Below are 11651 nucleotides of genomic sequence, written 5' to 3' on the forward strand. Positions count from 1 at the left end.
GCAGCATCAGGCTTCTGGGAATTGTGAGTCCTGGAATCTTTAATATTACTCCATCAGTGGTTCTACACCTTTGCACCCTTTTCGTTATTCATTTAAATTGGGTCCTTTTCCCAAGTTAAAAGTTCAATATACTCACATGTGATAGTGCTCTGGAGAGTGCTGTCGTGATCGAAAGCAATGACAGTCACTTCATAGGGCGGTGGGCCCCCATCTTCCCCATTTTGCTGGCGGCTCAGACAGCAGCAGCGGAAGCACAGGGAAGACAGGCCACATAGCAGAAGCAGCGCGCCAATTACCACCAGCAACCTGCAAAAGCCCGTGGGGCAAGTGGGACTGGGATCTGGCTTTTTTCCCAGCTCTGCTGTAACCAGTCTTTAATGTCTGAGTTTTGATTCTTGTTTAAATATTTTATAGAATAATTATAAATATTTTAATTTATAATTTTAATTTCAAGGCTTTTGCTTTATAGATAACCTTCTTATTTTGCCAGCTGGAGTAAGTCAGTTCATTAGAACAAATAATAAGACATTTAAGGTAATTTGAGGGGGCTGCTTTTTTTTTCTTTTCTGAGACAGAGTCTTGCTCTGTTGCCCAGGCTGGAGTGAAGTGGCATGATCTCAGCCTCCTGAGTAGCCAGTACTATAGGCACATGCCACCACACTCGACTAATTTTTTTTTTTTTTTGAGACGGAGTTTCGCTCTCATTGCCCAGGCTGGAGTGTAATGGCATGATCTCAGTTCACCGCAACCTCTTCCTCCTGGATTCAAGCGATTCTCCTGTCTCAGCCTCCTGAGTAGCTGGGATTACAGGCATGTGCCACCGTGCCTGGCTAATTTTGTATTTTTAGTAGAGACGGGGTTTCTCCAGGTTGGTCAGGCGGGTCTCGAACTCCTGACCTCAGGTGATCCACTGCCTCGGCCTCCCAAAGTGCTGGGATTACAGGCATGAGCCACCACGCCCAGCTTTTTTTGTATTTTTAATAGAGATGGGGTTTCTTTATATTGCTCAGGCTGGTCTCGAACTCCTGGCCTCAAAGTGATCCGCCTGCCTCGGCCTCCCGAAGTGTTGGGATTACAGGTGTGAGCCACTGCGCCCGGCCAGGCTCTGCTTTTTAATTCACTAAAGTAATCTCCTTTGTGGAGATATTTCTAGAACAGACTACGAGGGAAGGACACAATAATGGTTTGATGTTTGTGGAGGAGATGGTATTGAAAAAGGAAATCCTGACATATTGTCACATAGGTAGTGATGAAGTAATGAAATCTTACTCCATGAGATGCTAAGTAAGTAGGCAGGCCGTCATTTGTAATGGCCCTGAGAAATACAGTGTCTTTCTGGGTACTATAAGTGAAACTTACCATATATACCAGAGATGTACCCAGTCTGTGGTCAGGCAACTATAAAGAAAGAATAAAGTTTTCTACATTAAAAATATAGTCAATCCCTGTTATAACTCCAGACTCAGAAATATGAGTTACAATGTGATGTGATACCTTGTTATAATAAAAGCACTATGGGTTATGTTTTTTAAATTCAATGTAGCTAGTTGAATCTTTTGCCAAATTATATGCTTTAAATAGTACTTTATACTATAGATGGCACTGTCCAAGTCATTTTGTAAATCATTATAAAACAAACTAGTGATTATTAGAAGTGTTCATAGAAAACATGTATGTGCCTATTGTAAACATTTATGATAAAAATTACCAAGAAAGGGCCAGGCTCGGTGCCTCATGCTTGTAATCCCAGCACTTTGCGAGGCCGAGGCGGGCAGATCACGAGGTCAGGAGCTGGAGACCAGCCTGGCCAACATAGTGAAACCCCGTCTCTACTAAAAATACAAAAATTAGCCAGCCGTGGTGACTCCATCCCAAAAAGAAAAAAAAAAAAAAAAAAAACCAAGAAAGAACTTGGAATGCAAGTTTACAAAGAGTAACTTTGAAAATGGATGTAAAAGTTAGGACTCGTGTATATTTGAGGTTAATAAAATGTAAACATAAAGAAAATTTCAGTTATGAGTATGAAAGTCATACAATCACATTTGTAATTTATCTTTTGCAAGCTGTTGCAACACTCCCACTGAGAATGTAGGGAAAAAAAGACTTAGTTTCTTCCTGCTATAGTCTCCCAGCCCTCTGACACCAGATGTGGGTGGGTGGGGATTTCCCCACACACCAAGCAAGCAATCTTCCAGCAACAGACAACAGCTGAGTGTCCTGTAATTCAATTCAATTCCAACACTACCTGCCTGGAGACAGGATCTGATCCCATAGGGTGAGGGCTCAGTCCCCTAGACTGCTCCCCAGAATTCTGATGCCAATCACAAGTTGTTTGGCCTGTGCTTCTGACCTACTGGTTACAAATTGGGGGTTCCCTGACTCCCTCTTGGGGTTGCATTAATTTGTTAGAGCAGCTCACAGAACTCAGGGAAACAGTCACTTACATCTACAGTTTATCACAAAGAATATTACCGAGGATGCGGATGAAGAGATGCTTAGAGCAAAGCATGTGGGAAGGGACACGGAGCTTGCATGTCTTCCGAGTGCACCACTCTTCAGAAATCACCACCTGTTCAGCTGTACAGAAACTCTTCAAATCCATCCTTTGGGATTTTTATGAAAGCTTCATTTTGTAGGCATGATTGATTAAATCATTGGCCATTGATGATCAACTTCAGCCCCTCTATTTTCCTTGGATGTTGAGGGATGTGGCTTTAAGCATTCTGCCTTGGTCCTTCCAATGACCAGCCCCATCCTGAATCTACCTAGGGGCTGCCAGCCACCAGTCAACTCATTAGCATGCAAAATGACACTACTTACTTTGGGGATTTTAGAAATTGTATGCTAGGAGATAGGGACCAAATCAAATATATATTTCACAATATCACACCCACCGTAAAGAGTACCCAAATTTTTCACATCCAGGATCAAAACTAATATGTATATCCGCTGAGACCAAACGGGAAGAGGGAAAAAAGTAGAAGCCAACTTTACCATGATGAAAGCTAAATAAATGTTCTGTGTTCACTATGGCAACTGTAAATTTTCTCTGTAAGAATGAAAAAAAAAAAATACGGATTGTATGGGAGAAGGAGTAGAAGGAACTGGAGAATGAGGTGAGGCAAAGTATTTGTGTATGTTTGAAGAGTAGTACATTTTGTTATTTAATAATTCTTTCTGATACATGAATCTACTGAAATCTAGTGAATCTATTTTTATTCTCTGGTCACACATTTATAGAAAATATGGGTTTTTTTTTTGTTTGTTTTTTCACTGAACAATGACTCCTCTTAGTTTTCCCACATTTCTTACTTGTTGAAAATTCCTCTGGTTCTGATTAGATTCTGGTTTATAGGAAAGGACTCTTCCTATGGTGGCAGAGGTGTAAAACCTCAAAAAGCAGTTATCAAGTAGTCAACACCCAATGTGCATGTGAAGATAATCAAGGCCATCACCATTTCCCTGGGTTTAACAGACCTGGCTATCGGGAAACTCTTCCCATGGCTAAATATGTATTTTTCTTCATCCTAAACAAGTTTTTATTCAAAGTGCCCCTACTTTAAAAAATTTTTATTTTCAGTTCCTTTAAGTGGAATGACTCTTGCATATTTATCTTCACGTCCTCTGTGTCTACATAAGACCTAAGTGTGACAGGTTTGGATTAGTTGATAACTACATCAAAGTGATAGCTAAATGAAGTCTGCAATAAATGTTAACATGCCCTAAAAACTAGAAAATACTTTCAAATTTAAAGTGATAATGTTACTTTGGAAATCACCCAAATATGTATGCCAGTGACTAGATACTAAACCCAGTCTGTCCTGGTGAGTCACTGAGAAGCAGGGCTAAGGAAGTCTTTTGCAAGTCTCTATGACTGTATAACTTGAGATTAATCGTGCTGCTTTGATGGGAAGATAGGCTTTGGGTAAAAACATGCTGTCAGCAGTGTTATTTTGAGGGCTTTAAGATGATACAAACACGTCTTTATTTTGTGATAACTCATCTATGAGATCTATTACTTAAGTAAAAATAAATAAAAGGAAGTCATAGATGTCTGATGACATTTTGACTGTCTTTTAGGGTAGTGATGTTTTTGTCTGTTGCTCCTTCCTCCCAGCTTGAACTCCATACTTACTGTTCAGGATTACCACAGTTTTCCTCGCATCTCGTCCCAGAAAGCTGTAGAAAGAGAAATTGTCTTATACAGGGAAATTGTCTTGTCCGCTGTGTTCAGCTGCCTACCCATCATCTCTTATGGTTGTGATGTGTTAGATCAACCAGTAAGAAAGTCACACTCTTAGGGGCGGTCTATTTAGGACTGCCATTTTCATCTCTCCCATACTTGCTGGCTTTTGTACTTGAGGTAAGGGAACCGTGAAGAACAAATATCTTGTCTGTTGTTTTGGTGGTGGGTGAGCATCACCCTTTGTGAATGAGAGGTAGCCATTTACATTAATTTGTCTGTAGTAGAAAATTCCTGATCTCTCTGTCCCTTGGGATATTGCTATTGTCCTAATTCCTGCCCAGTTGAATTCTAAACCATTGCTCATTTTTATCCTCTTAGTGTGACAATGACTATACAAAGGAAGAAGGGGAAAAGCAAGGGGGCCAGTGGGACAGAAGGTCTTCTTTATTGAATAGCTACTAGATGCCAGACTGCTGACAACTCTGTTTGTTTGTTTTTTGTTGTTGTTTGTTTGTTTTTTGAGTCTTGCTCTGTCACCCAGGCTGGAGTGCAGTGGCATGATCTTGGCTCACTGCAACCTCCACCTCCCAGGTTCAAGCAATTCTCCTGCCTCAGCCTCCCGAGTAGCTGGGACTACAGGCACGTGCCACCACGCCTGGTTAATTTTTGTATTTTTAGTAGAGATGGGGTTTCACCATGTTGGCCAGGCTAGTCTCGAATGCCTGACCTCGAGTGATCCAACCGCCTCCGCCTCCCAAAATGCTGCTGGGATTACAGGCATGAGCCACCGTGCCCGGCCGTGAACTCTTAATATTTCATAACATTTAATCACAATAACCCTCTTGGTGGGTATATTTAACCTTATCTTGAAAGGTTAAGGGACTAAGGCACAGGGTTTTAAGTAATGTGAACAGGCCAGGCACAGTGGCTCACGCCTGTAATCCCAGCACTTTGGGAGGCCAAGGTGGGCGGATCGCAAGGTCAGGAGTTCGAGACCAGTCTGGCCAACATGGTGAAATCCCGTCTCTACTAAAAATACAAAAATTAGCCAGGTGTGGTGGTATGCACCTGTAATCCCAGCTACTCTGGAGGATGAGGCAGGAGAATTGCTTAAACCTGGGAAGTGGAGGTTGCAGTGAGCCGAGATCATGCCACTGTACTCCAGCCTGGGAGATCAAGACTCCGTCTTGGAAAAAAAAGCAAGAAAGAAATGTGACCAAATGTACACACCTATTGATGTAGACAGAACTCAAATCAAACTCTATCATAGATATGTGTTGAAAGAATCAATAGCACTGGGGACAAGTTTGCTCTAACAATTCCTCGATATTGCTATCGAGTCCCTTCTACAGAAAACAAAAAGCAAAAACAAAAAAACAAAATTGTCCACTCTTTCTTCAACCTGATTTTTTTAGTTGACTTCCTCTTTCAAAAACCCATTCAAGGTTGGGCGCAGTGGCTCACACCTGTAATCCCGCCACTTTGGAAGGCCGAGGTGGGTGGATCACTTGAGGTCAGGAGTTTGAGATCAGCCTAACCAATATGGTGAAACCCTGTCTCTACTAAAAAGTTACAAAATGAGCCAGGCATGATGGTGCATGCCTGTAATCTCAGCTACTTGGGAGGCTGAGGCAAGAAAATCACTTGGACCCTGGAGGCGGAGGTTGCAGTGAGCCAAGATCGTGCTATTGCACTCTAGCCTGGGCAACAAGAGCAAAACTCTGTTTAACAACACCACCACCAACAACACCATTAATTCAATTCTAGAAGCTGCTTCTGTCTTCTAATCACTTGAGTGCTCTGATATTTCAGGAAAGCAACCACAAAGGCCCTTAGAAAAGAAACAGATTTGTAACTATTGGGAGTTTATGGTGGGCAGTGAAGGGGTAAGGAGACACACATACTCAAAACCTATCAGTTGAAAAGGATTTGTAAAAGGATTAATAGCCAGGCTTTGCAGATAACATTTGAGAAACCCCTGTTTGTGTTTTCATGGGAAAGAAATGGCCACTAAGGATGACAAAGCGTGTGTTTCTTCCACCCAACCATGGTACTTTCTTTCACTTTCTTCACTAAAAGTAAGAGAAGCCTAAAGTGCTCAGCAGAGAAAATGCCACTTTTCAGGCTTGTTGCAAAGAGAAAAGAAAGGAAAAATGAAGGAAAGAGAAGGCAAAGGAAGTGAAGAGGAAGCAAAAAGAAAATATAAGAAAAAATGGATTTTCAGATACCACTTTAGCTGGTCTATTAGAAAAAAAAAAAAAAAAAAAAAAAAAAACCCTCAGCCCACTCTGTACAGGGGCCATACTGGAATCTGAGACTATCCAGTTTTCTTCATTTGCTCTCCTTCTTGCTAGATGGCATAGCTGTATACATTTCCCCATGACAATTGCTTAGAATCCCTCAGTCCAGTGACCCTTTTCTCCACTAATGGATTACTCAGAGACTTCTGATTCATTGTAGGCCCAAAATATTTTAAAAGAGCCCTCCCTCTCTTATTTCTAGACTAGACATGCCTAAACTGCTAGAAGACGGTTAGAAATTCCTGGATGGGAAATTCCATTTAGGGGAATCACATACCTAGTTTTCCTAATCTGTTTGGAATTTTGAGGGATGGGTGATAAGATGCTAAAAGAGAGAAATATACTTCAGTGACACTTTTAAAGTGCCACGACAATCCTGCTTGTTTCCATGCTCACTCTAATTTCTGTCCCCCTTTTCATTGTCATTGCCGTCAGTCACACATGCATCTATGCAGTCTCGTAATACTAAGGAAACTTCGTAGTTTATTCATTTCCCTACGACTCCCTGGGTTCTGTATATGTCTCCCCACCCCGCAGTCATTTCCTCTCAGATTCTTCTGAGTTGATTAATCTGGGGAAAAATATTGTCTTTCTGCTTTTTCACCACTGAACTCACCAGGATGAAATGCACCAGGGCAGAGGCTGTCGCGACATGAACTTGGACTCCCATCGGGCTGAATTCCTGTTTCTTCAGAATCTTGCACTGGGCATCCATTGCCTCCTTTCAATGCTCTGTGTCATATTTGACTTCTTGTCCTAGAATTCTTAAGGAGAGAAACTTTTCTCAGGAATTTATCAGTTTTTCTCTCTCTCTTTCTCTGTCTCCTCCTACTCTCTCTGGCTATTATTTTCTATGGCCTTTCCCTCCTCTTTTTTCCTGGTTTTCTTCTTTATTCTTATTACTATTTCTCTGGCCTCCACATTTACTTCCTTTTGCCTTCTTTCTTTCCGTTATACTATTAATTCTTTCTACATCTTTAAGTTTCTTTCTCCTACTGCTCCCAAAAAGGAGACATGCAAAGAGGATATATGTGTCCTCTGAATGAAGTATTTTTCTAGACAGTGATGAAAAACTTGGCTTAGAGGATGGTCAAAGGCAGATTGCTGGTGACCAAATATATTCTTTTCTTCATCAGAAAACTGGTAATATTCTTGATCCTTCACCAGAGTACTCCGGCGTGACTGTTGCAGGGTGAAAGTCACCCTGCTACTCTCCTTCCTTCTCTCTCCATGTGATTAACAACCCTTTCTTGCTCTTTGAAACCCTCCCCTTCACTATGTTGATAATCAACTCTCCTGGTTCTGGGTCATTTATCCCTAACCACTGGGGTAAGACTGAGAGGTTGCCAAATGAACAGAAAATGAACAGGAAAGCCATCTCATCTTTGGAGAAAACAGACTCGAAGATGAGAAATCAAGTTGGAAGATTAGAATTTTCATGTGTTATCAGTGACATCTTCCTCCACTTCCCATTGAAACGGGTAACTGAGAAAGACATTTTTAAAAATGTCATTTAAAACCAAATTTTAAAAAAGCAGATGTATAGATTTCTTTCTTTCTTATCTTTTTCTTTGTGCCTTCTTTCTCTCTCTTTCTCTCTCTCTCTGTCTCTTTGGTAAAGTAGTGATGTGATTGAGACATAAGTCTTGCCGCTCAGGAAAATAAAACCTAAGGTCAGAATAAAAACAAGCACACACGCAAGAGCATAGAATAGTTACAATGGAACAAATCTACAGAAACCAATGCGGCCGGGTGCCATGGCTCACGCCTGTAATCCCAGCACTTTGGGAGGCCAAGGGGAGCTGATAACTTCAGGCCAGCAGTTTGAGATCAGCCTGGACAGCATGATGAAACGCTGTCTCTACTAAACATACAAAAATTGGCTGTGTGTCATGGCAGGCACCTGTAATCCCAGCTACTTGGGAGGTTGAGGCAGGAGGTCTCTTGAACCTGGAAGGCAGAGGTTGCAGTGCGCGGAGATCACACCACTACACTCCAGCCTGGGCGACAGAGCGAGAATCTGACTCAAATAATCAAAATAATAAAAGAAACAAACGAACGCTGCATGAATGATTTATACTTAAGTAGGTGATCTTTTTCTTAATACCAAATATTTAATAAAAATATTATTATTATTTATTATTATTATTGGAGACAGAGTCTCTCTGTCGCCAGGCTGGAGTGCAGTGGTGCGATCTCGGCTCACTGCAACCTCTGCCTCCTGGATTCAAGCAATTCTCCTGCCTTAGCCTCCTGAGTAGCTGGGATTACAGACACCCACCACAACACCCAGCTAACTTTTCTATTTTTAGTAGAGACAGAGTTTCACTATGTTGGCCAGGCTGGGATAAGAAAAGGAGATGTCAGTTTACAGTGATATATCTATCTCAATCTCATAAGAATTGAATAAAACCTCCTTTCAGGGCCTTTCTCGCTCAGTAAATCTAATTCTACTGAGTGATTGTGGAAGGGAGACTCTTGAGTGGGCTGATCATACTCTAAGGGTCCTCACACACAGCTTGATGATGGAATATGAGAATGAAGGATAGAACCTGTTTTTGTTGTCAGCTAAGGAAAACAAATAATGAGAGAATGGCCTGGTACAATCCTGGTGATTTAAAATCTGTCAGTTTCAAAACAAAATGAGCGCTGACAATCTTTTGTTTTTTACTTTTTAAAATTAGCCAACTGGGGTTAGGATGAAGAGTGATTTCCAGATTACAGTTGAAGACTTGGCAAAGGTGGAAGGTATTTTATAGGACAAGGAGAGCAGAGCTTTAGGTGGTCTTCCACCAAATTATTATGTAATTTCTCCAGTCCTTAGTGTTCCCATTCATACAACAGGAGCGGAATACCCACTTGACCTGCTTTAGATGTTATTTCCTAGAGCAAATAAAAATAAGAGACAGGAAAGCATTTTGAATAGGATATTTCTATCATGAGTGCCCTGTACCTGGGGAACGCATCATGAACCTTTTTCTTCTCTTTTTCTTGGCAGAAAGACAGTAGAGCAGCAAGGCCTAAAGCCTAGCCAGGATACCTGGGTTTAAATACTTGGTTTTGTCACTTTGGAGCTGTGTGATCTTGGAGCAGGTTATTAGATCTCTGTTGACTCACTTTCGTTTTATATAAAATGGGGGTAAAGCCGGGTGCGGTGGCTCAAGCCTGTAATCCCAGCACTTTGGGAGGCCGAGACGGGCGGATCACAAGGTCAGGAGATCGAGACCCTGGCTAATATGGTGAAACCCCGTCTCTACTAAAAAAATACAAAAAACTAGCCGGGCGAGGTGGCGGGCGCCTGTAGTCCCAGCTACTCGGGAGGCTGAGGCAGGAGAATGGCGTAAACCTGGGAGGCGGAGCTTGCAGTGAGCTGAGATCTGGCCACTGCACTCCAGCCTGGGCGACAGAGCGAGACTCCGTCTCAAAAAAAAAAAAAATGGGGGTAATAACAGTAATATTTATTTGATAGGCTTATACAGATTAAATAAGTTAATGTGTGTAAAATTAATATAATAGTCCTAACTGATACTTTTTGTGTTCGCTAAGATTATTTTGATTTTCACTGAATTTTACCAATGACCTTTACTTTCAAGATTCTGGGTAATTACTGTCCTTTATGCTTCTCTTGTGTATTTTTATACCATTCCCTCTCCAGACCACATGTTAGTTTCCTGATATTGTAATTCTTGAATATTTTTCCTTGCTAGCCTGGCCACTTCTTCTCCCAACCATGCTAGCCTTCACCTGCCTAAACAGGTTTCCTGGTTAACATGACTCCCCGCTCGCATTGCACTTTTCTAACACATGATTGCCATCATCTTTTTGCCCTCCAGCTTCCAAACAGGTTTGAACAAAATGGGTTCTGTTAATGACCTTGTGACTTTCCTTTCTTAGAATTATTATTACCGTTTTTTTATTTTCTCACCAGATTAGTCCCTGGAAAAATAAAAGTTTGTTTTTATACTAATGAATGAGACTACGCCTTGGGGCAGCTTTAACTCTGAATCCGGTCCCTAACCAAGCCTCCATATAGGGAATGATGAAAGAAGAAAGATAATTCAGGCAACAAGACTGAACAAGGCACACATTGGACAGGTACAGAAGGGCAGGTAGCTGGGGTAGAGGGAAATGGTCTCATTACAATCCTATACAATCTTGTGCAGTTCCATTAAGCTTGTGAATCATTAGCTTATAACCAGGTAGTTAAGGACTTGGAGTGGAACCAGCAGACGGTGCATGTGCATAGACTTTTACACCTATGCCTCAGGGAATAGTTATACAACTGGTGTAACAAGTGTAGCCAAAAAAATCGCTTACTTCTGGTTCCATTGATCATTCTCCTTTTGACTTTGCGTAAGTCAGGTGGCCAACTATGGATATCTTTCCTCTCTGTGCCTCAATAAAATAGAGGCCAGGACTATTATTACTCTGAGGCATCAACCTCAAACTATAAGTCAGTGGGCAGGGTCGCAGCCCCGACTTCAAAAATAAATAAGAAGTTTCATCTTTGCAATGCTTGGGAGATCCCTGGGGAAGTGTTTCCATCTGATGAGTCACGATCACAGCCCAGGGACTGAGTGACAGCCTCAAAGGCACTGAAATCAGTAAAAAGATTAGAATTTAAAAAGTTAAACAAGACGGAGGGATTCAGTTAATCATAGAATGTTTTAGGTTTATATGCTGGATAACACATCACCACAAATTATGTGAGCCGCAATGTAAAACAACACACTTTTATTATTTCAAAGTATCTGTGCGTCAGAAGTGTGGGCACAACTTAGTTGGGTCCTCTGCTTGATGTCTCACAAGGCTGCAATCACGGTGGCTGCTGGGCTGCGCTCTCATCAAGCATTCCCAGGTGAGCCTGGGAAGATTCACTTGTAAGCTCTCTCAGGCAGAATTTATTTCTCCATGGCTGCAGGATCCATTTAAGCTTGCTTTAAAAAATCTAGACAGAGAGATAAAGATGGAAATAGGAGAGGGAGAGTGACTACAGCATAATAGTCACTATACCTTACATAAGCACATGTAGATGATCACACACATTCCCGCACTTCTGCTACACTCCAAGTCATAGGTCTCACTCACACTCAAGGTGAAGGAGGCCGGGCGCGGTGGCTCAAGCCTGTAATCCCAGCACTTTGGGAGGCCGAGACGGGCGGATC

General features: G+C 41.7%; 2 protein-coding genes across 3 annotated transcripts in view; one reads left to right on the top strand and one right to left on the bottom strand.

Annotated features, from left to right (window-relative positions):
• Positions 1 to 7171, bottom strand: part of TMEM52B (transmembrane protein 52B) — a 10383-nt gene extending 3212 nt beyond the window's left edge. The window contains exons 1-4 of the mRNA XM_023195230.3: positions 7103 to 7171; positions 4136 to 4179; positions 1360 to 1398; positions 137 to 306 (exon numbers count right to left, since the gene is read on the bottom strand). Coding sequence (XP_023050998.3) covers positions 137 to 306; positions 1360 to 1398; positions 4136 to 4179; positions 7103 to 7156 — 307 coding nt within the window. The 5' untranslated portion in view covers positions 7157 to 7171. The remainder of the gene's footprint in view (positions 1 to 136; positions 307 to 1359; positions 1399 to 4135; positions 4180 to 7102) is intronic.
• OLR1 (oxidized low density lipoprotein receptor 1) overlaps positions 18 to 11651 on the top strand; it is a 29752-nt gene continuing 18118 nt past the window's right edge. The window contains exon 1 of one of the 2 annotated variants that reach the window (XM_026455785.1): positions 18 to 23. The gene's annotated coding sequence lies outside the window, so the exon portion shown is untranslated. Of the gene's footprint in view, positions 24 to 10395; positions 10582 to 11651 lie in introns of those variants that run through there. The other variant, XM_026455784.1, reaches the window with a different exon arrangement.

This window comes from Piliocolobus tephrosceles, chromosome 10 (genome assembly GCF_002776525.5).
Source record: "Piliocolobus tephrosceles isolate RC106 chromosome 10, ASM277652v3, whole genome shotgun sequence".
Taxonomy (NCBI): Eukaryota; Metazoa; Chordata; class Mammalia; order Primates; family Cercopithecidae; genus Piliocolobus; species Piliocolobus tephrosceles.